General features: G+C 43.4%; 1 protein-coding gene across 6 annotated transcripts; it reads right to left on the bottom strand.

The window, feature by feature from the left end:
• Positions 1 to 274: 274 nt before the first annotated feature.
• Positions 275 to 22,539, bottom strand: LOC133968856 (pituitary adenylate cyclase-activating polypeptide type I receptor-like). Of its 6 annotated transcripts, none has more exons than XM_062405084.1 (15): positions 22,419 to 22,539; positions 19,612 to 19,819; positions 15,449 to 15,545; positions 10,868 to 10,978; positions 10,655 to 10,755; positions 10,466 to 10,563; positions 9,450 to 9,582; positions 8,292 to 8,445; positions 8,121 to 8,181; positions 7,519 to 7,588; positions 7,322 to 7,413; positions 6,154 to 6,237; positions 4,936 to 5,065; positions 4,428 to 4,469; positions 275 to 4,068 (listed from the first exon to the last, which is right to left on the bottom strand). In XM_062405084.1, exons 2-15 carry the CDS (start codon positions 19,651 to 19,653, stop codon positions 3,844 to 3,846), a joined length of 1,440 nt encoding a protein of 479 aa, XP_062261068.1. In that variant the 5' UTR covers positions 19,654 to 19,819; positions 22,419 to 22,539; the 3' UTR covers positions 275 to 3,843. The 6 variants fall into 6 exon arrangements, with proteins under 6 accessions (XP_062261068.1, XP_062261070.1, XP_062261067.1 ...); XM_062405086.1 differs by lacking the exon at positions 22,419 to 22,539 and adding an exon at positions 22,233 to 22,405 and having other exon boundaries at positions 275 to 4,055; XM_062405083.1 differs by lacking the exon at positions 22,419 to 22,539 and adding an exon at positions 22,233 to 22,405.
• Positions 22,540 to 22,949: the final 410 nt, after the last annotated feature.

The raw sequence follows: 22,949 nt of genomic DNA on the forward strand, positions 1-22,949 counted from the left end.
GTTTTGAGTCTCATCCACTTGGTTCTCAGAGGGTGAAGTGGGACCGAGAGAGAAAACGATCCGGAGTTATCATAACAAATGTTTATATTGATTTTGGAATTTGAATTAGAACAATGAAAGGATGAAAAAAGGAAAAGACAGCAGAAGCCTCATCAGCTAATCAACATTTGACCGTCAATAGGTCCCCGAATATTTCACAGAGGGTGATTCCCTCTTCTGATGAAAAGTTGAGATAATAACTATAATGGAAAAATGAAATATAATCCTCACAAGGTACAACTAACCACAGACAGATTTATTTTGCAGTCAAATATACACAAACTGGGACATGAATGTCTGACACCTAAACACATGTTTACACACAACAAAAGTTGGATGAAATTGTATATTTTCGTTCACATTTAAGTTAGCCTACTTTTATCCTTGTGAATACTTGCCATTACGTAGACATGCATACAGAATACAATCCAACTTTTAAACATACTCAGACGCACACCCGCACACGCACCCGCACACACACCCACAGTCATACACACACACAGGCTCTGAAAACTGGTACATAAACATCTACAAAAACACGGTCACAAACATTACAGGTCATCAAGAGGTTCACCTGTGTGCCAAAAATATACATATACAGTGTATCGTAGATATGATCAAGAAAAGACATCATTTGTACACTATGGCAAATTCATAGCAGGCGACATTTAAGAGCAGCAGAGCAACGACGGTACATTCAAAAATTCATTTGCAGTCAAAACTACTTGCACTCGAACTCAGCACTGAATAAAAGTGGCTCAATGGGCACAAAGTAACACAGAGATGAGGCCCCTTAGAGATTTATTACATTTGAATCAAACGTTTGGGAAATTCGTTTTTTTGAAAAGATTTACATGAGAAGATTAAAATCACCAAGGGGAAATCAAAATGTACTAATTTCAGTTCACTCAAAAACAATTTAGATGGTTTTCACGAATCTTAAATATGATTTCTTAATGTTTTTGTGGCTGAACATCGGCAGGAACATTAAAATGGGTTTTCCTGTGTGGTATGTTTACGGTAAGTTGAGTGCGAAATTCCGTCGGGCTTCTATCTCGGACTTCTATCGTTTCATCCATCATACTCTCTATTGTTGATCCAATGCAAAGGAAATGTTGTAATTAATACAAATTCGGAATACGGAATAGGAAAATAGGGACTCCCAGTTTCCAGCCCTTGTGTTGAGCTAAGCTAACAAGCATCAACCTTCTCATGTAACTCTCAGCAAAAGATTAAAGAGCATAATTACCCAAAAAGGTCAAACCAAGGAAATGATCAAAGGCTTTTTCTTAGACCTTATTCAGAATCCAATTTACACCGATGGCTTCTTTGCTGATAAGTGCAGAAAAAAAATAAACAAATATGTTGTGTGACGGATGTTAACAATGGGTCATAAACGCATGTTAAAGCCTCACTCTACACCGGCTCCAAAATCCAAGGTTCAAAAAGCAAAATCAGTGCTGGTCAAAACCTTCCCCTCCGCATTAAACGGACAAAGTAACCCTCCAACGCTGTGCTGCCATCTTGTGGTTAATAAGTATACAGCACTGACAATGGTCAAGTCAGGAGTCTTTCTCCTCTTGATTTTTTTTTCTCGGACAGTAACAGCTTTGAGACATGGTCGTTTCCATCTGAGCCGAGTCGGACTCAGAGTGACGGCTGGTGATTCAACACGTAAGCAGCAGCAGAGTGTTCGGTCCAGGAGCAGTGGAGACGAGGCCTTCTACAGGTTGTGATGACATTCCATCTCTCCTATCATCCTCTGCAGCTTTGGACAGCAATTTACTGTGAGTGTTGTCGTTTTTTCTTTAAAGTCAGAATGGCACAACATGTACACGCGTGTGGCACTTTGACCCCGGGAGAGTCAACATGGATCCGTGTAATGAAAATAGCACGAGTCTTAAAAGTTATTCCACAGTGAAAAGCGGGTGCACTGTACATCGAGATCTGCACATCAGATGGCACTGGGCGATGGGAAATAAACATACATCATTACGATATCACCGGTTCATTGTTTAAAGTCGATACATTTGTTTAATTCCACTCAAAAGACAGTACAAAAAAAAACAACCAAATAAATAACGTGAATAAATATGGAGAAAAATTCCCTCTGTACAAATGATTTTCCCCCTTAATCCTAACAAATGGTTTGCCCCACCCGGACAGGTATTGTTTGTCGAGACTGAAAAGAGAAAATGAGCAAAACGCAGCGATTGTCAAGAGCTGTCACATTAAAGCATTTTGTGATGACTGTGTGTTTTCTCCACGATGAAGCTGTTGAAATCGTTTTACTAACAAACAAGCAAAACACAATCCACCGATACCCCCCCCCCCCTGTACATTCTTTCCAGCAGATGAGCGGTTGCACTGTAAATAAAAGCGACGGCAGTTGTTTGTGACTAACTAGGCACTTTTGGAACATGAGTGTGGGAGATGGAGTTCATCTCAGAAGTCAAAAAAATGAAGAGCGGTTTTAAAATATGGCACGATAGGTTGAAAGAGTCCTGTCATCGCAAAGAGCATGTCGAGGGTTTGATTACCACCAGCTACAAAAAAATACTGCACAGAAAAAAACTTATGGCACTATGAGAAGCTTCGGAGAAAAGCCACAACGAAAATGGCACATGTACTATTTATGTTTCACAGTCTGCATTAAAAACACGTCTGATAAGTGTGCGAAAGAGAAAAAACCCACTGGAGGAATCTACTCCTGTGCAGGTCGAGACCCCGACAGCGACACAGGTTGAGTTTCAGTGTATTTTTCCTTTTTAAATACATATTTAAAATCCCTTTGTGTACTTTTACCTCCTCTACAGCGATGGTTTCAACGTTTCTTTTGTGTCTGAGTCCATTCACTGTCCCTCATCAGGCAAATAAGGAATTTAGCTTCACAGCTTGTTTATAGTCTACAAGAAAAGAATCAAACACAATAGTTTTATGGAGCAGAAAATATGTTCTTCCTTAATTTAATTCAGCTCCGAGGTTTGGGAAACACTGTTCTTCATTTATTTTGGCACTATATTCCTACATAGACTGTTCTATAGGATTTAGGATATGGGATGACGTCTACAGATCTGGGCTCCAGCTCCTTTTGTTTGTTTCTAAAAGGTCGTTACATCACTGTGTTATGCCAAGAGAAAGAGATGAGACACTGAACGTCACTATTTACAAAGTCCATGAGTTGCTGTTTTTGTTTTTAAATATATCTTTTGACATAGTCTGTACTTATGGCTGATTGTAGAAAAATGTTCAGATTCAAGATGAAACATTTAAACTGGGAGCATTTGTACAAGCAAGGCGAACATTTGGTTGATATTTCCCTTTGGACTGTTCTGAGGTCAGATCCAGTCTGGTGACCACTTTGAGTCACATGTATTTTACACCAACAGCCAAATATGACCCCAAAATGAAGAGGTGTCAAATATGACACCTCTGCGTTTGTGTTATTTGTAAATAGGGAATATAGGTAAACAGGGAACTGGGCAGAATTGAACGTTTTCACATTGGCAGAAAGGGAACTCTAAATATCTCCTAATGTTTTAATTCATAGAGAAGAATTTGTTTTGTAAAAAAGATTAAGTGCATCATTAATCATAAAGGTTTGCCACAACTGCAGGATTATAAATATTTAAATAAATACAATTTGAAGTGTGGAAGCCAGCTAAGCACCTCCAATGACTCTCCAGTAAATGCTTTCAGAAATACTACAAAAAAGAAGAGGTGTGTTTGGGGCCACTTTGGTCTGGTCTGGTTGCTCTGGACGTACGTTAGTGGGACGGCACCTTGAAGTCGACTCCGGGCCAATCAGACGCTCAGGTCGGGAGGCTGATGTTGGCGTTCTCCGCCAGCGGGCTGGACATGCGGATCTGCGAGCTGCTCTTGCTGAGGATGGATAGCTGAGTCCCGCCGTTCACCCCACTGCTGGCCAGCGAGGGGTGCCGCTGCTGCTTCAGGTCCACGGCAAAGTACCGGTTCACGGTCCAGCTGCGCCATTTCCTCTTGATCTCCGACTGCACCTTCAGGGAGAAACTTCACAAGGTCATTTTTAATGTACTTTAGGCTGCACCGGCTCCATGCAAAGATACAGCACACCGCACTAACAGGGAAGGTATTAGACTATGGATATCCGATAAGAGATGTTACACGTAGATTTCCAAAGCAGCAACAGTTGTTTATAGAAGAAGCTTAAATGTTTGCTAATATCTCCATTTAGTGTTTTCATTAAGGTCCTTATTCCCTTCTGGGTAATTATCTTAAACACAGTTGCTTGTACTCAACAATCCTGATGTTAAACTGGTGTTTTCATCAAAAGTAGCATTGTGAGCATCTATTGTTATCAGTCTAAAGGAAAATCAAATATGATAATATGAGATAGGACGAAATCTTACTTCTCCGTTGAGGAAACAGTAGAGAACAGCGACCACAAAGCCCTGAGGAGGAGAGAGGAGGAAAATAAATTAGAGTAAAATCAGCCGGAAATATATTTTCACCTTTCAAAATAAATGCAACTCTTTTAGAAAAATATTATAATAATTATAGTAAGAGTCTTAACCCTGGAACACTAACGTAAATTACTTACACCATCAATAACGTCAGGTAAATTTTACCCGATAGAATATACCCGATAAAAAATACTTCTCATCAAAATATATTAATGTACAACAATACATTGCAATTTGAAGTACTCTTCTTTTATATTCCCCCAGATACAACATCTCATAAAACGAAAAAAAAAGGTATCATGGGGGGACCCTATACAAAGGCTCTAAAATGATTGATAGAAAAATAAATAATAGAGCTGGGAACTTGTTCTTCTGTCCAGTTGTTCCTGGGACATGTCCGGTGGAGGTACAGTCTCCCTGCATCGTTTACATTGAGAGTCGGTGCCTCTCGTACCTGGAAGGATCCGAGTCCCAGTTCGAACACCAGCCGCTCCCTCTTGCTGACGTCCTCCGGTGAGAAGGCGAAGACGGTGTAGTGAATACCAAACAGGGGGATGAGCAGGAGGGTGGAGCGCGCCAGACGCCTGAGCGCACACACACACACACACAAACACACACACACACACACACACACACACACAGATTGTAAATCAAAGTCGTTCTTATGTGAACATGTTTCACTGCTGCTGGTCCTCTGGATGTGATGCAAGAACAGAGCCACTGATGAAATGCCATGATGACACACTTTCTGTCTATTGATGTGACCTGGTTCTCTTATGAACAGATTCCATTTTAGTCAAAACACACATTTACTTTGCAGATTGGATCATAAGGAACTGTTGGTTTTAATTTCATTTTTCTTATTGTCAAAGAATCCCACAAAAATGGATTAAACATGATTCCAACACGTACTGTCTGTGTAGACATGTCACCCAACAGTTGTTGGTTTTCCTCTTTTAATGGGATTTGTATTACCTTTTAAAAACCAGACCAAAACCATTATTGTTGACAATCGAACCCCAAAGTCACACAGATGGACAGAAACACACAATGGACACACAACAGATGAAACCTTAAAAATGGAACAACACACAATTGTGCAACACAATTGGAAGGACAATAGGATTAGACAGCGTTTGACGATAAGGGTCGACGTCAGTGTTGATGAGTTCTGTGGTGAGGTTTATACATGATGTCCTGCCTCGTGCATGCAGACGTCCCTCCCCTGAACGATCCAGATGTTCTCCAGTTGTTGTGAACATGTCGGACGCAGACAATCTCGAAAAGGAAAAGTCGACATATTCGATTTTTGGGTAATTCTCCAGAGGGCATATCTGAAAAAGTGTAACTGTATCTCCAGTTGTCGTGTCGCGATCCAATCTTATGAGAAAAGTCTCTTTGGTTTGAGGTCAGACTCTGGGTAAGAACTGGTGTTAGGTACGGGGTTGTGATAGTGAAGGTTAAAAGGTCAATGAGGGTCCTCACAGGGACAGAAGTACAAACATGCACACATGTGTACTGTATGTGAGAGAGAGAGTACACATATGGGAGTCCAGATCGTCGGAGCAAAACTCGAAGAACTCCTGGAGTGAAACACATAGACACACATGCGGTCGGCAACGACAGACACACAAACACGCATGTCTGAGGACAAACACACACACACACTTACAGCGTGATGGTGGATAACTCTGACATCCTGCACGAATGCTGAACAGCCTGTGTGGGCTCACTGAAGCATTTCTGAGCACAGCTGCTACACAGCACAAAGACAACACAACAACACAACAAAGACAGTGTCTTTAGGGACACAGACACACAGTCTCACACAGCACACACACACACACACACATGTCTTCACACTTGATCACGCACATACAGGTCTGAGCAACAGATGAGAATGACATTATCTGCAGGGCCTCAGCAGACAGGATCCAGTGGGAGCGGAGCAGGAGAGATGTCTGGCTACAGTACAACTCCATAATGAGGCAGGAGCTTCCTGCCAACAGGTAGTACAAACAGATCAGCTGTGGAAAGTGTCTGAGAGGACGTTTCAGAGATTTACTGAGACGTTATAAATGAGACTGTTACAGCTCCTTCCCGGACCGTTTGTTACTTCATGACTCGTGTCTGAACACAGCTCCACTGTTTTTAAAAGAACACGTCCAGGATTTAAAGTGTGAGTCAAGAAGAAGTCCAGGGTTTCCTCTGGTGTCTCACTGAAGGAAACATGTGACTGTGTGTTTTCTTCTTATTGACAACAAATCCACTGTAAAAAAAATCCAATCTATATAGTCTATCTCTTCCACATCTAACATATCTTTTCTAAATAGTGACAGAGCAGCTTTAATAGTTTTTTTCACAACAAATGAGCTTTTATTTAAATGAGGCTTTAGATTGTAGACAGTATATAAAGTGAAGCCAAATCACCTGGTTCGCCCCCTGGTGACTGACTGCAGTATAACTCATGAACATAGACCAAAAAGTCAAAGTACATGTTAACAAATTTAGTTTCTTCTGTCATATATATTTATAAAGTCTCTTCTTTAGATACATAGGAAATACTTGTTGGTAATTATTGGTTTTCGTAATTAGTTGTTATATTGTTGTTGTGTTGTTTGTTTTGTTTTGGTCTTATCATGGGATTTGTTGAGAATAAAAAATACAGAACTTTACCAGACTTATTTTTAAGCAATTGTGAATAACATTTATTTTACAGTTGTTTCTATCATACACATTGTATTAATATGAATCTATCCTCATATGCAGGCACACACACACTCACAGTTTTGTCATTACTGAAGACAAACGTCACACATGTTAGTGATTTGGTGACTTACAGGTAAATGCTTGATTCATTTCCTCCGATATCAGGCGACTGCAGCTTCTGCACCAGGATGATGATGATTCCGACGAAGAGGACAAAATTGATCTGAGGAACAAACAGGAACAAACCAGTCGTCACCTTATTTCCAGTTAGACAAAACAACATGAAAACACAAGAATGTGTAAATGAACAAATCAGTCTCTGTACTACCATTATAGAGGCCACCACAGGTCCCTTGATCACCCACCAGAGGGCAGTGTTCTCATTAGTATCCCAGCATCTGGAGGAGAAGCAAAGTGTAAATCAATAATCATCCAGCATGCTCCACTTCACTTTCTCTCCACCTCCTGGTGATACACAGCGCAAAACAGAGCATTAATCAAGTGGCCAGAGGGAAGGGTCACACGAGAGTGTGTGTGTGTGTGTGTGTGTGTGTGTGTGTGTGTGGGGGGGGGATTTAAAATGGAATACAAAGATGGAGTTAAGGGTATGGAAATCAATAAGAGCCTGCTAAATTAACTATACGCCTGATTGTATGATTTGTAGACAATGTGAATAAAAGTATCTGCAGCGTCAACAATGACAAAAGTTATTTCTCTCAACGGTGTCACATGTTTCCCTAAAATTCCTGCAACTTCAAATCTCCTCTGCTTAGATTTGGGTGCTTAATTTTGAAAGTGGATTATTGTCCCTTTGTTAAATCATATATTTGTCTATTTTGCATAAATAACCCGAGGCAGTGAAGTAAGTAGTTTTACTGAGGCTGTACTTATTCTCCAGGGGAATCTCAGGAAGTGAAGGTCGAGACGTACCCAGTGTCATCAAAGTGGAGCCTCAGAACTGCCCAGACAGTCACACAAATAGTGGGAGTCCCTGTGATAATAAAAAAACAGAAGACATCATTATGTCATCAGTGTCAGAGTTAAAAACAAATGAGGGAATGGAAGTTCCCACTCTTCACCACTGGTCCCACGCAGACTCACCCCATCCCACGATGGTGTACCAGTAGAAGTATCGTCTCTCGGGGAAGAAGGTCTCCACCAGCAGGGTGAAGAGATACAGACCTTCGATGAACAGCCAGAAGTAGTTGGACATGACACAGTAATGGAAGAAAACCATCACCGCTTTGCACGCCACCTGCACAGAGAAGCCCAGGTGTAAACAGAGGGGGGGGGGGGGGCTCCGGTTTCCGTACAAACACTTTGCCTCGACTCCATGAGTGACGATTAGAAAGTGCCTCTAATATTTCACAGCCTGCAGGAAGAGACCCCCCTAGGTCAGGTGGACTGTAATCTAATGAGATCACGCTAATGAAGAGAGTCCATACTCTGAGTGTGTGTGTGTGTGTGTGTGTGTGTGGGGGGGGGGGTCAACCAATTATAGCGCTGATGTGATTTCCAGTAATACCATGTCATGATAGTGACCTGTGATTGTCATGGCGACCGCGGTAAAGAGGAGGGTTTAAAAAAAAAACAAAGTCTGAAGGAGCCATTGATATGTTAATGAGCCTCTGGTAGAAGATTTCCACCGGCCTTGCAGAAGCCATTAGCGTAGCTCATTAGCTTTATTTATCATGGCTGCCCGAACAACAGTGAGCAGCGTGTCGCTACCAGACAAAGGCTATAAGAGCTTGTTCTGCATGTGTAATCAGGGAGCATTAGTCATCTAATTGTGTGTTTGCTGTTCCTAGCATTAGCGTGTGATTGAAGCTCCATCAGAAGGTGCAGATCAAAGACGCGTCGGTTGCTTTCTCAGCCTTGTTTTCCATCTTGGAGCAGGTCAGGCCTGATTGTTTGTTTTACTCTCTACATTTCTGTGAATCTCTTTATTGACGTTCTCTGGAAACAAGTCGACTTATGATCGACACAAACATCGTTTGACAGATTCCAAACCTGCCAGCGATTATTCTGTCCGAGTAGGAATCACTCAGATTAATAAAGGCCTCATTTTTCAATTATCTGCATCAAATCTAAATTAATGAAATAACTAGCCCGTGGAATTACAAAGACATTCATTATTAACCAAACCAGCGGTCATGGCGGGTTTCTCTCCTCCTGATGACGACCACAGATAGTGTTGGTTGTATAGAGCCTGTAAATGGCCGTGCAGTACATTTGTGTGAATGAGCTGCTGCCACTGACCGTCTGGACGAAGCAGTGGTCGCTGTCTTCCTGCGCGTACAGCACTCCGTCTTTGATGAAGACGGAGATGGCTCTCAGGATGAAGGACACAAACAGATTCATGTGGATGAAGTTTCTGGTGCAGTGGAGCTTCCTGTAGAGGAGAGAGGAGAAATAAATCAAATCTCCTCTTGTTATTCACAGCCCTGTGTAGAAATGCAATACACAGATACAGATAAAGTGAATAATTAACAGGATTTTAATTACAACTTGCACCTTTTGAACCTTTGGCTGTTTTGAGAGGAATTTCATTACCTTGCTCAATGGTTCAGGGCATCATCATTATACTGTTTGCTTTAGCTCAGCATGTGTTTTTAGATTAGAATGACTCAGAAAGTCAGATTTAGCTCGTCAGTGAAGTGCTCTTATGTCACAGGACAGTTTTAGTTGAAAAACTGGTTCAGATTGTTCAGTTTTTGCACTTTTAGACAACAACATGAAAACAGAACCAACATGTCCATAAAGCTAGGACAGGCTTTCAATTTACCATTAAATATTTCTATTACATTTCTGATTTACTTTTCTGTTTATTCTCGTAATTGTTTGGTCCAGGAAATAAGAGAAAAAAAATCCACTAATAATTTCTTGACATTTTCTACAAAACACCTTTGTTTGAAAAAAACAGTCCAGAGCTGAAGAACCTCCAGGTTTCTATTTAACACTTCTGATCATTTCAGCAAATCCTCACAACTGAGAAGCTGCAATTTGGGAATATTTGGCATTTCTAATTAAATAAAACATTCATCTTCTGTTCATGGACCAATGAGGATAAAACAACTATTTATCCAAAGAAATACACAAATCCAGCTACACATAAACCAGACATACAAAATACCCAAATAATAAAAAAGAATAATCTGCTCAGTTTTCCTGTTCTCATTTCCAAATGGGGGAACAATAACTTGAGCTTGGATATTCAAATGGTTGAGGAAATGAACAAAGATGCTTGAATGAAAACAGGTGATGATGATGCTCACCTGAATCTGCAGAGGATAACCATGGCTGTCGTCAGGGACACCAGTGATGTGCTGTAGCCGACTGTGTACAGGGCCTTGACTGACGCGTAGTACATGTCCTGAGGTTACACAGAGAGGTTTAGAGTGAGTGTGTGTGTGAGAGAGAGATACATGTAACAGGATCTTGAGATGCGGTGAGAGAGGACGTACAGGTTTGGTGGTGTTGTCGTAGAAGAGGCAGACGTCCATGTAGTGAGGGAACGGTTCGGACCAGCCGTCCTCGGTGCAGTTCCGACTGACCCTCCCCATTTCTGCACAGAAGAAAAACTCTCCCTCAACTCAACAGAAACACAGTGAGCTGATGAAGAAGGAGCCTGAACGTGACACGACAGGCCACAGGTAACCCGTCCGGGTTCCACTCACCGTCCTCCGGGCCCATGAATTCATGGAAGAGCTCGGGACAGTTGACCACCACGACCTCACCGACATTGGCCCCCTGCCAGCAGGTCAGGTTGTCCCACAGCCAGGGACACTCTGAGGACGAGAGGAAGAGGAACACACGAGTTCAGCGGTGTAACTGTGTCCGCTTCTAAATCCAGACTGAAAACCTTTTAATTAACACTTTCAATAAATCATTATTATTATATACAATGTATACACTAATTAAATTGAACTGAAATTAATTGAATTCCAGGATAATTGAATCGGAGATAACAGCATTTCATTTCCAAAGATAGCGAACATTTTCACGAAACCCACACGGAGGAGCCTGCTGCTCACGAGGAAGCTGCCTGGAGATTGTTTGGCTCCTCTCCACTTATCTCAGACGTTTCAGTTAGAAGGAGACAGTGTGATGCTGTTCAGCTTCTCTTTCTTCTCGTGTGTGAGATGTATGTATGTAAGTCTGCAAAGTTAAAAAGCCAAAAGCTCATGAATCCCCTCGTCAGACATCCGGCCAATAGTATCTCAATTTATCCATGGGCTCATAACCACACAACTTTATCAGGAAGTAATTTAAAGCCAAACTATTGCACCTTTCCTCCCACGTCTCCGCGGCGCACAGGCCCTCGGCCCGAATGATGCAAACGAGTTGTAACTCTCCTTCATTTATCAGCTGATCCACACCAACGTCACAAAAAAGACATTAAGTAGAACGCACAACTCTGACAAAGCCGAGGGATCATTGTTGATCTTATAGTAAACAAAGAAAAAAGAAAAAGGAAGGAGGTCTAATAACCTAAATCATTTATTTGTCATAAAACACAGTTGGAGAAACTGAAAATATTAAATAAATCCTGGATCAGGCCCCATCCCTGTAAGTTTGGTGAAATCAGTTTGGTAGTTGTTGTTTTTTTTTTTGCCAAATCCTGCAAATAATAGAGGAATAAACAAATAAACTGTATGGACGTAGTATTAGAAAGTATGTCTCTCAGTATAATGGAATAGAAACAACTGAAAAGTGTAACCAAAACTTCCACAAAGGTTAGATTTGTAGTTTTCAATGGATCCAACAAACTGTGAACTGAACGTTTGGGTTTCAAACTTTAATGTTTAGATGTCATCTGTTTTTTGTGAAACTTATTCTGATACAATCCACTCGTCGGATTTCCCCAAACTGGCTGAATTCCACTCAACCCAGTTCAATCCATTTCTTCTTGGTTTTGTTTTGATCTGGTTCCATTCATCTGCCTCCGTCATTACCTGACTCACGCTCAAAATCTCTTATTTCCAGCGCCGTTATATCACAGCTTTGATTTCTCTGTTTCTCTCGTTCTGCTTCCACGTCCTTTATCTTTATCTTTACCTCCCCGTACCTCCCTCCCTCCCTCCCTCCTCCTCCCTCCCCCTCCTCCTCCTCCTACCCCTCCTCCTCCTCTCACCAGCTCTCTAGGTTTAACCACGTTGTTGATGCTCGGGCGGTTTTATAGCGCTGCAGTGGCAGGTCTCCTTGTGTGTGTGTGTGTGTGTGTGTTCACTCGCATGCATTTTGAGTGTGTTTGTGAAATGTGTGCCTGGACATGCAGTTGTGTACGCGGGTGTGTTTTTCAGACCTTCCTCTGTTCTGCACGGCTCTCTAATCTGTTTTGGTTCTGTCTGGTGAGCCGGACACGGAGCCAATTACCTTTTAAAGGGCAAATCGGAGCCAAATGAGCCGCACTGAGCTACGGAGGTAACCGGCTTAATAAAGCTCTCTGTCTGCATCACTGGCTGCCTCACACAGGATCCTACAGCGGGATGAATCTCCACTGAGCTGCAAAGCCACAGAATAATAACTACACATGTAGTGCACATGCACGGAAACAGAGATCCTGGATATGGACAGAGATTCTTAAGCTGATCTGATCAAACGGACCGAATGAGATTTGGGTTTTTTAACTGAGTCACGATGTGCAACAGAATACTGAGCAGAAATTCAGAGGTGATTTTTTTTATGTGGGACCAGATGCCACAAAATAATTCCTTCATGACTTTAAACACTAGGCTCCTGTTTTAATCTGAATCTGGTTCTTTTATATAATTTTACCAATCGTTAAATTAGACAACGAAGTAGTGATAGTTTCCTTTTTAATTGATTGGTCAATAAAATGTCAGAAAATAGTGAAAACTGTCTAATGACGCAAAATAGATATACAAATGTTTGTTAGTCCCATACAGACAAGATATTTAAAGATGGAGAACAATCTAAGAAATTGAATTGATAGTGATGACAAAACACTGAAAATGTCAGTACAGTGGAAAAGTGAAATCAGAGAGTGTTTTGTGTTTTCATCTGAAAACCTATTTCCCAGTTTATTTCCTGTCAACTGACTAAACAGTCGCTTTACGGGAGAAGTTTGTGTCTTTCAAACTCATTCTCTTTCAGATTTAGGATGAAGATGGTTTGGTTCTGCAATTCCTCATGTAACAACAATTCATTTTTGCAGTTTCTAAATTCACTTGGCTGGTGATTACAGCGACCGACAGCAAATCATTATGGAGCAATTTCACATGAGCTGCAGACCAATCTACCGCGAATAAAAATAAAATAACAGATCAATCATGAAACATGCGTTTAGAAATCAACAGGGAAACTGGGTCCACCTCTCCCCTCCACTATTTGTTACCCTGTCCTCATTTCTCCTTTTTCTTTCTCAACGTTTTCTCGAGGCCTGATGTCGGATTTCTGCAAAGCAGGCGTTTTTTATCTCCTCATCAACGATCTGCTGTCAGCAGAAACACTGGCTGGTTCCTCTTGAAGGAGAGGAGGGGGTGTGTGTCAGCGAGTGGAGGCAGTGTGACGACACAGTCTGAAAATGGACATCTCAACACAACATGAACAAGCTGCCCATGTTTCAGAGGAATCATTTAATTTTCAACTTGAATCCAGTCCAGAACGAGTTCTTTAAATACATGACGCACTCACTGGAGCCCCACCACAGAGCTGAAAGCGTGGATAAGAACCCACGCAGAGATCACATGCAGTTTGCAGGGAGACTTCAGGGCCGACCTTTAAGATCTGCCGATGAGAAACGAGCTGAACTTACGCCTCTTCTCCTTAACCGTGTTATCTCTCACACTGGCGGCTCGGTTTTTAACAGCCTAAGCACAGCACACAGTTTGAATGCACGATGCAGGTGCATTTAAAGTCGGCTTTTCCTGGTGTAACGGACAAAAAAACAACATCACGGCAGCAGACACACAGGTCAACAGGGTTGTATTTAGTCTGTTTTAATTAATCGGGTGTATTTTTGTGCCACCTAAGAGAACGCTTCCCTGCACGAGAATACCTGTGTGTGTTCAGATGGGGTTTCTCCTACTCAACCCATTCAGACCAGATGAAGCATATGCGTGTGTATACCTTTAAGACCGAGCTCTTCTCCCTTTAGAGATGAGACATATGCTTCTCGTCTCAATGTTTTTAAGACACGTGACTGATGAAATACATTGTCATCCACTGAAATACTCTTGGGAAATGCAACTATTATTTGAAATGTTGTTTTTCATATCCACAAAACAATTAATTTTTTTTTTGGGGTTTTCAGACAATGGCTGATGATACAAGACGGGGGAGAGATTTTGAAACAGATGAAAATAACAATGAAGACAATTCAGACCCTTTGGAGGTGTGTGTGTGTGTGGGGGGGGGGGGGGGGTTTCAATTAGCTCAAATGATTTGTGAAAAAGCCAAATGTTTATTTAATGTCTCCATCTCCTTCAGAGGCCGAGGAATTACAGATTTTACGCAGCATTGGCAACTCAGCTCTTTAGAAAACCATTTTCAAACAAAGATTTGATTTGAGAGTGAGTTTTTTTATCAGGGGCTTTAATTCTTAATGGGTTTTAAACAACGTGGGCGATGGATGAGAAAGTGGCATCTCGTGTCGGTCTGAAACTAGCGAAGACACCTGCATCGTGTAGAGATGGCCTCTCGATCTTTCATGTCTCATGCTTTTCTTCTTCTGGTGGCTGTCAGAGAAGCCGTGAGTCACAGTGCAGGCTGGGGGATGCAGTCTGCTGCGCAACTGTCGAGCCGCAGGAGGGCTGCAGCAGTCTCTAATGAAAACCACAATCCATAGCCAGGGAAAAATAATTGCTTCCAGGGATCACATGAGAACTTTCCTTTGTTTTTGGAGGAGAAACATGTGAACGCGGCTCAGCGTGACATTACAGGCACACACTTGGTCTGTGAACTGTTTATCCCCCCGATGATCGTCTGTGCTGCCAGGTGATTTGTTTATAAACTGAACATGACATGAAGGAACGTTCATCTTTCATCCGTGCGTGTCTCCCTGTGACCTTTGCAAAGCCTGATTGGATAAACTGAAAAATGCCAGATCGCTCGGCTAAAAAAAGCCTGTTTTCAATCGGTTGCTGGGAAGTCGCATGACGCTCATCTGAGTTTTCAGAGCAACACAATATGTGAACAATTTGAACACAGCAGCAGAGCAGTGACAACCGGTCAGTCGCTCCCCCCCCCCCAGATTGTGCAAACAGAAGGACGCGGGAACAGAAACACACACTTACCCAACTCGATGTCTTCGCCGGGGTTGTGGAGCGCGATCCTCTCCATGCACTTCTCATGTTCACGCTTTATTAAACAGTGCTCGGACTCCGAGGCCACCTGGAGAAAACACACAAACACAAACCATGACACACGACGTACTGACACTGACACTGTGCCTTGGAAAGTTGATGTAATAAGCTTCTTGGGGAAGAGCATTGTTTGTTAAAGTGATTCAAGTTATAATGGAAAACTTTGATTCATTACAGACCCAGCTACATTATGATTCATGTTGTAGCTCTGTATCTGTCCATCCAGTGAATATAAATCAAATATATTTAAACTTTTAGCTCTAATTTTAGTTTCTACTCAACATAAATCTTCTCAATCTGTTTGTATAAATATTAGATTTACTGATTTATACCACCCCCCCCATCTACCCCCTATTTTTGATGACTATTACTGAACCCTGGGTTGTAAAAATGTAATCAATCAAATATAACATGTGGTCGACTATAAACAGATTCTGCATGTGAATATGCACGATGTGAGATTTTTTTTGGGGGGGGGGGTGGGAAACCTTCTTGTTTCTGATTCCAGTTTGACCAGTTAATCCCGTTTGAGCATACACTGGTTGCCTGCAGGTTGACAGTCCATGTGGGGAACAGAAGAGTCTGAACTCACTGGCAGAAATGTAGCGGTCAATAGGGATTAGCCAAAATGTCGTCTGGACTTAAAAGACCAACAAAAAGTGTTGCTGCTTGTTTTGTTTGTGTGGAGAAACGTTGGCTTGTGTGATAGAGGAAACTAGTTGGACTCTAAACAGAAGATAGAGTCTTGGCCTGGATATCTGCCGTCTACACTGGAAGCACCGACTGATTGGCCGCTGCTCTCAGAGGCTAATTCATCGTCAGATAAAAGGCCAGAGGCTTTGAATGGTTGATGTCATGCGTCAGAGACAAGTGTTCATGAATTTATTCAGCAAAAATATTTAGTGGCCGCAGGATCTGTTGTGACTCGACCACTTGGTGGGTGATTTTTCTTTCTCTCTCTTCATTTCATGCTCACACTGTCCTATTAAAGGCAAACAGCCCCCAAAATGTGTATTTATCCATAGTTCTCTGCCTCTAAATTCAAAGAATTGTGTTTCGCCGGAGATTTGCCAACTGACGACTACTTTGGAGAGATCAAATCAAATCCCTGAGGTTTTTTATCTCATCTTCCAAAAAAAAACAAATTTGCAACTGACGTCACATTCTGCTTCACCTTGACATTTGAAGAAAACACTGGGAGAGGAAGTGGTGTCTGTGTCGGTGGTGCAGTCAGAGAAACTCTTCACCCAGAGGAAGTAGAGTTAATAAATATCTCTCAACTTCTCCATAACTCTCATTCTCGCTCTCTCATGTCCAATCTCTGTTTTGCACCCCCAGCTTTCCTGCACCCCTCCTCCCTCGCTCTCACTATGAAATGATGGGTGCTATATATCCCAGCCCTCTGAGCCATGCCCGACTCTTCACTCCATCTCTCCGGGCCCTAATATGAATTCACTTCAGGCCTCGCCGCCTTGATAAGATAGGGCATCAGCCGACTGTGAAGATGTCCTAAGATTCACATCCTCTCTCCGTCGTGCTGCACGTGGAGGGAATTCTTAGGCGTCGCTCAGAGCATTGTGCAGAATCATCTGATTCCACATACACTTCCTGCTTCACTAAACAAAAACAACAAGAAATCAAACACCACTTCTTTTCCTTCTTGTTGTTGGCGTTTGATATTATTTAATGAAACTGACGCTGGCGCTTGTTAGAAAGAAAGACTCTTTGTACCCGCACCAAACGTCCATGTTGCTGAGCAGCAGGAAGCCAGCTAAGAGCCAACTCGTGTTGGAGGCAAAGCTTCTCAGCAAGGAGAAATAATTGGATGCAGATGAATAAATGACGAATATCAGTTTGGCATGAGCGCAGACAGGCCTGTGAGATGACAATATGAAATATGTCCCTCGTTAATTGACTTCTATGGAATCCTGGAGAGGAATGTCTGCATGTTATTGAGCTATTTTTATTTCACTGTAACTGCACACCGTATTACTATCCTATTATACTGTGATTAGTAACTCTGATATAGATGTCACCCCCCCCCCCCACAGACACACACACACACACACAAACACACACATACACACACACACACACACACAAGCACACACACACACACACACACACACACACACACATACACAAACACACACACACACGTTGTTGTTAGGTGACCTGTTCACTCTGATGGGAGAAAAGGAGGACATCATGTGACTCAGAATATCGAGACATAAACCAAGACTTGACTCCTCTTCCTTTCCCCTTCCTTTCCTCTCCTCCCCTCCTCTTCCTCTTCCTCTTCCTCTTCCTCTTCCTCTTCCTCTTCCTCTCCTCTTCCTCTCCTCTTCCTCTCCTCTGCCTCTTCCTCTTCCTCTTCCTCTTCCTCTTCCTCTTCCTCTTCCTCTTCCTCTTCCTCTTCCTCTTCCTCTCCTCTTCCTCTTCCTCTTCCTTTCCCCTTCCTTTCCTCTCCTCCCCTCCTCTTCCTCTTCCTCTTCCTCTTCCTCTTCCTCTCCTCTTCCTCTCCTCTTCCTCTCCTCTTCCTCTACTCTCCTCTGCCTCTTCCTCTTCCTCCTCCTCTTCCTCTTCCTCTTCCTCTTCCTCTTCCTCTCCTCTTCCTCTTCCTCTTCCTCTTCCTCTTCCTTTCCCCTTCCTTTCCCCTTCCTTTCCTCTCCTCCCCTCCTCTTCCTCTTCCTCTTCCTCTTCCTCTCCTCTTCCTCTCCTCTTCCTCTCCTCTCCTCTTCCTCTCCTCTCCTCTGCCTCTTCCTCTTCCTCTTCCTCTACTCTTCCTCTCCTCTTCCTCTCCTCTGCCTCTGCCTCTGCCTCTTCCTCTTCCTCTTCCTCTTCCTCTTCCTCTTCCTCTTCCTCTTCCTCTCCTCTTCCCTTCTCCTCTCCTCTGCCTCTTCCTCTTCCTCTCCCTCTCCCTCTCCCTCTCCCTCTCCCTCTCCCTCTCCCTCTCCTCTCCTCTTCCTCTCCTCTTCCTCTCCTCTTCCTCTTCCTCTTCCTCTTCCTCTTCCTCTTCCTCTTCCTCTCCTCTCCTCTTCCTCTCCTCTTCCTCTCCTCCTTCCTCTCCCTCTCTCTCTCCCCTTCCTCTCCTCTTCCTCTTCCTCTCCTCTGCCTCTGCCTCTCCCTCTACCCTCCCAAACAGATGTCTGTCCAGATAAGCTGCCCATTTTGAAGCCGCAGAATTTCCCTCCCCCAGGGTATTTTCAAGGGGCCAGATAACTGAGTGGCTCCCACAGCACACTGTGCAGCACAGATAATAAAACTCCCATTTGACGTGGCAGACCACTGGCCCTGTGTGCAGACCCACTTGACACACGACAAGTGCATCACAACAGACGTATCTGCCACATCAGCCGCTGAAGGTCAAAGACGTCAGCGGGAGCCACAGTTCACATATGTTCGGGAACGATGTTAAATTAGAGGTTCGAAAAGACATTTGTGACCGCACTGGGAATTCATCTCAGTCTCCCTGGCAACCGTCGTTCAACTCTGACCATTACTGTTTCTGCTGGTGGTGATGAAAGCACGAAGAACCGAGCGCCACAATGGAAGTCGGAGGAGAGTGAACACCAGGCCGTCAGAGTCACATAACGTCACATGTGTTTTTACATGTGTGGCTTCACCAAGGAAACTGCTGCATATAATCCCCCCCCCCCCCCCCCCCGACATCTCGCACAACTCCTCCACTCTGCGTTTTATTTCAACGACGCCGCGACACGGGAAGCGAGCGGATGGATCTCCAGGTCAGTCGTCCATCTGTTATTGTTCTATAACATCCGGCCAGTCGCCTAAACACAGAGCTGATCCAGGAGCTGTGAACGTATGCTGATGTGCTGAGGCGGCAGATGGTGATCGCCATCCTTCCAGCGCCCGTCACAGGCACAGAGTGTTCGAATGGAAATAGACCAAAGGAAGAGCGGAGAGAGAGAAGGAGAGAGGAGGCCAGTGAAGTGATGGTGACATGCGATCACACTCACAGGCTTATGAATGGGTATATGCAATCCTGGGCGCACACACACAGACACACACACACACACACACACACACACACACACAAGTGCATGTTGGATGCATGCACACATAAAACTCACCAAGGGCAGCAGAAAGATTGCAGTCAGCAGGTAGCCTCTCATTTGTCTCCTGTGAAAGACTTGTATCCAAAAATGATATGTCTGTGTGTGTCTCTGTGTGTGTGTGTGGGGGTGTGTGTGTGTGTGCGTGTGTTTGTGTATGTGTAAGTTCACAGGGATGCACTGAAATTGCTCCCCTCAGCGTCACTGCACTTCAGCATCAAGGGCTCTGAAATACAACACACAGGCAGAAAGAAAGTCTGTAAGAGAACAAACACCAACACAGCAGCAGGTACAGTGTGACGTGGCTCTGCATGCCAGGGCCAGATTAACACAGTTTACTTTTCAAACACTGAGAATCGTGAATGCTTCTGTTTTTTTAGATCCATCTTTTGATCCCGGTATTGACGTCATAGCCGGTGGCTCTCTGATTTCTCACAGCAAAGTTCAGAAATTGAGTCACTGGCTTTCGGGGAATTGATTCCAGATCAAATCATTTGTTTTTACACCGTATTAAGCTCAGTGGGTTTATTGTGGGAAACCCCAGAGTCTCACAGAATCACGAAACCACAAAACCACGGGAACTAACGGGCTGTGAACCGAATCTGTGGTTTCACCAGAAAAGTTAAATGAAACTCTTTACACATGAATCCTCATTAAAGTCATTATACTGGATATTGTGAAATAGCGTTTATATTTTCTCGTAGATTCAAATCATGCCACTGTGTGTGTGTGTGTGTGTGTGTGTGTGTGTGTGTGTGTGCATGCATATATTTACATACCCATAATATATAAATGAATAATATATTAATATATAATATGGCTGTGTTTTGTTTGTTTTTATGTTATGTTATGTGTTTTTACGTTTAGTAGATAAATAACAATTATTATTACTATTATTATTATTATTATTATTATTATTGTTGACAAGAGGGGGTTAGTTTATAACTGAAGGAAAGGGGGGGGAAAATACAATTGAAAGTATATTCAAAATAAAGTAAGTAAACAATTCAGGTAAATAAGTAAAATTCTAAGACAATAAAATGTTTGTACCGCGGGTTGGATTTAAAAACAACTCCCTACCCTCACCCCCCCCCCCCCCTCCGCCTTCATGTCTTACTCATCAGCACAGCTTCCTGAAAACACAATGATTCACTGCAAACCCAGAGCACACACTGGAGAGAACCAGCAGACACACACACACACACACACACACACTCAGCTAAATCATGCACACACACTGACAAATTCCGCTCTGTGTCCCTTCCCTCCAGTACCGAATCCAATTACCTCTAAAGCATCTCTCGGATGCTCTCGGATGCTTTATCAAGTGATAGGACAGACCGTGCTCAGAGGAGAAGCCCTGAGATACTGGGGAAGGGGGGGGGGGGGGGGGGGGGTAACACGTGTGCAGGCAGGGCTGAAACCAAACTGTCTGTAAGAAGCAGAAAGACTGACACATGCAGAGACAGACATGGGGTCTGTTGGTCTGTTTCCTTTTGTCTCTTTAACCCATCATATCACAGTAGCCATGTTGCTGGAGGCTGAAAATGATGTAAAAAAAGAAAAACAGCCCTTGGTATTACAGTAATAAGGATATTAAGCACTGGTGCAAGAGACGACAGAAGGAGCAACATCCAACTCTCCTGGAGGGCAAATGAAAGAGAGGGTTTTCTCTGCACAGCTCTGGATCCATGACGCTCAAATTCAAAATGCTGTTTAATCCAGATGCAAAAAAACAACGAGGCACAATACCTTCAAATGAAATCAACCTGTGAAAGAAGACTGAGGGAACACATACCAAAAATGTGCACATATGAGTGTGTGTTTATGTGTGTGTGAGTGTGTGTGTGTGCAGATACAGAGGCAGAAAGACAAAAACAAGAGATGAAGAGGAAAACAACGGGATCTCTTCATGTCTGTGCACCATCTTTAATGATTTATCTCCATGGCAAAGAGAATCGTAAAGATGTGTCTCATTGGATCAGTTGACTCGTCATGTGTTTGTGTGTTTGTGTGTCCAATTCTTCTCTGGTGCATCAATGATTCATCCCCAGTTTAAACAGACCCCATGTAAGACATGAGAGGCTTCCAATTAACCCCAATGCAGCTCTGTTTAAGCCTGCGTGCCTCTGTCGGTGTGCAGCGACGCTCCCACTCGGAACCAGGACTCCCGTGGACGTGCAGCAGCACATTAGAGGAATGACACTTTATCTCTGCTGCTGTTTTGCTCTTCTTAAAAACGTTTTCTGCACAAATCGTGGAGCAAAAGATAAACACAAAACAATCAATTCCAACCAATCAGTGACAAAGGACCCCCCCCCCCCCGTGCTGCAGAATCAATGGGCTAATTTTGCTCAGCCCCCCCTTCTATTCCCGCTCCCACTAAGGTTTGATTCACCCAGTGCATGCGGTTGACCTTCGCTTTTCACATTGGAAAAAAACAAAAGCAGAAACGAGCGTCTGCCCTCCACATGCACCCACTGAATTCCTCATTCATGGAATTCAGTGGGTGCTGAATTCCATGTTTCTTTTCAAAACAGGAAAATCTTCATCCTCATGCCTCAGTCGCAGCAGTGAAAACCAGAGATGTGAGTGGAAGCGCATCAGCAGCCGAGGAAACAAGTAGAAAGGGAACTTACCGATGCGTAATTTTTTACAGGCGCAAATATCTAGACATGAGGCCATCGGTATTCCGCCGCGGTGTTTGTCCGTGGTTTGGGTTTCCTTTGAGAATATCTCGTTTTACGCACACGACGCGGCAAACAGCTCTTCCCCTGGAAAATGACAGGTGCCGATACTGCTGCTGCTGCAGGACGCACACTCACCGCTGCTGCTGCTGCTGCTGCTGCGGCACCACGACGAGGAGGAGGAGGAGGCGGAGGAGGAGGAGGAGGAGGAAGAGGAGGAGAGGGAGGGTGGTGTCAGTTCCTTCGGGATCGCACCTCTTCAGTCCCAGAGGCTACAAAGTGAGGAAACAGTTTAGTCTACAAATGCAAGGATGCAGCTTGGAGGAGGAGGAGGAGGAGGAGGAGGAGGAGGCGGGGGTTTGCAAAAAAATCTCAGCATGCACCGGGATGCTGATCAGACAGGAAGAAAAAAAAAACACCCTCCCCACGTGTATTCTCATGCGTGGGAGTTTGCTCCAAAAAACTATTCATGAAACTCCCGGACGTTTGCGCCTGCTCCACTCAGTCGCTCCAGAAGGCCTGGCGCCCTGCTGGGTGTAATTTGCGGTGCACTGAGTCGTGCGTGACTCACATGTAGTCAGAAGTTCATGTGAATCCCTGCGTGTGATCCGGAGAAATCCAAAAGTGCACGTCAGTCAAGACACAAGACTTATTTTAATCCAAAGAAAG

This window comes from Platichthys flesus, chromosome 14 (assembly GCF_949316205.1).
Source record: "Platichthys flesus chromosome 14, fPlaFle2.1, whole genome shotgun sequence".
NCBI classification, from domain to species: domain Eukaryota; kingdom Metazoa; phylum Chordata; class Actinopteri; order Pleuronectiformes; family Pleuronectidae; genus Platichthys; species Platichthys flesus.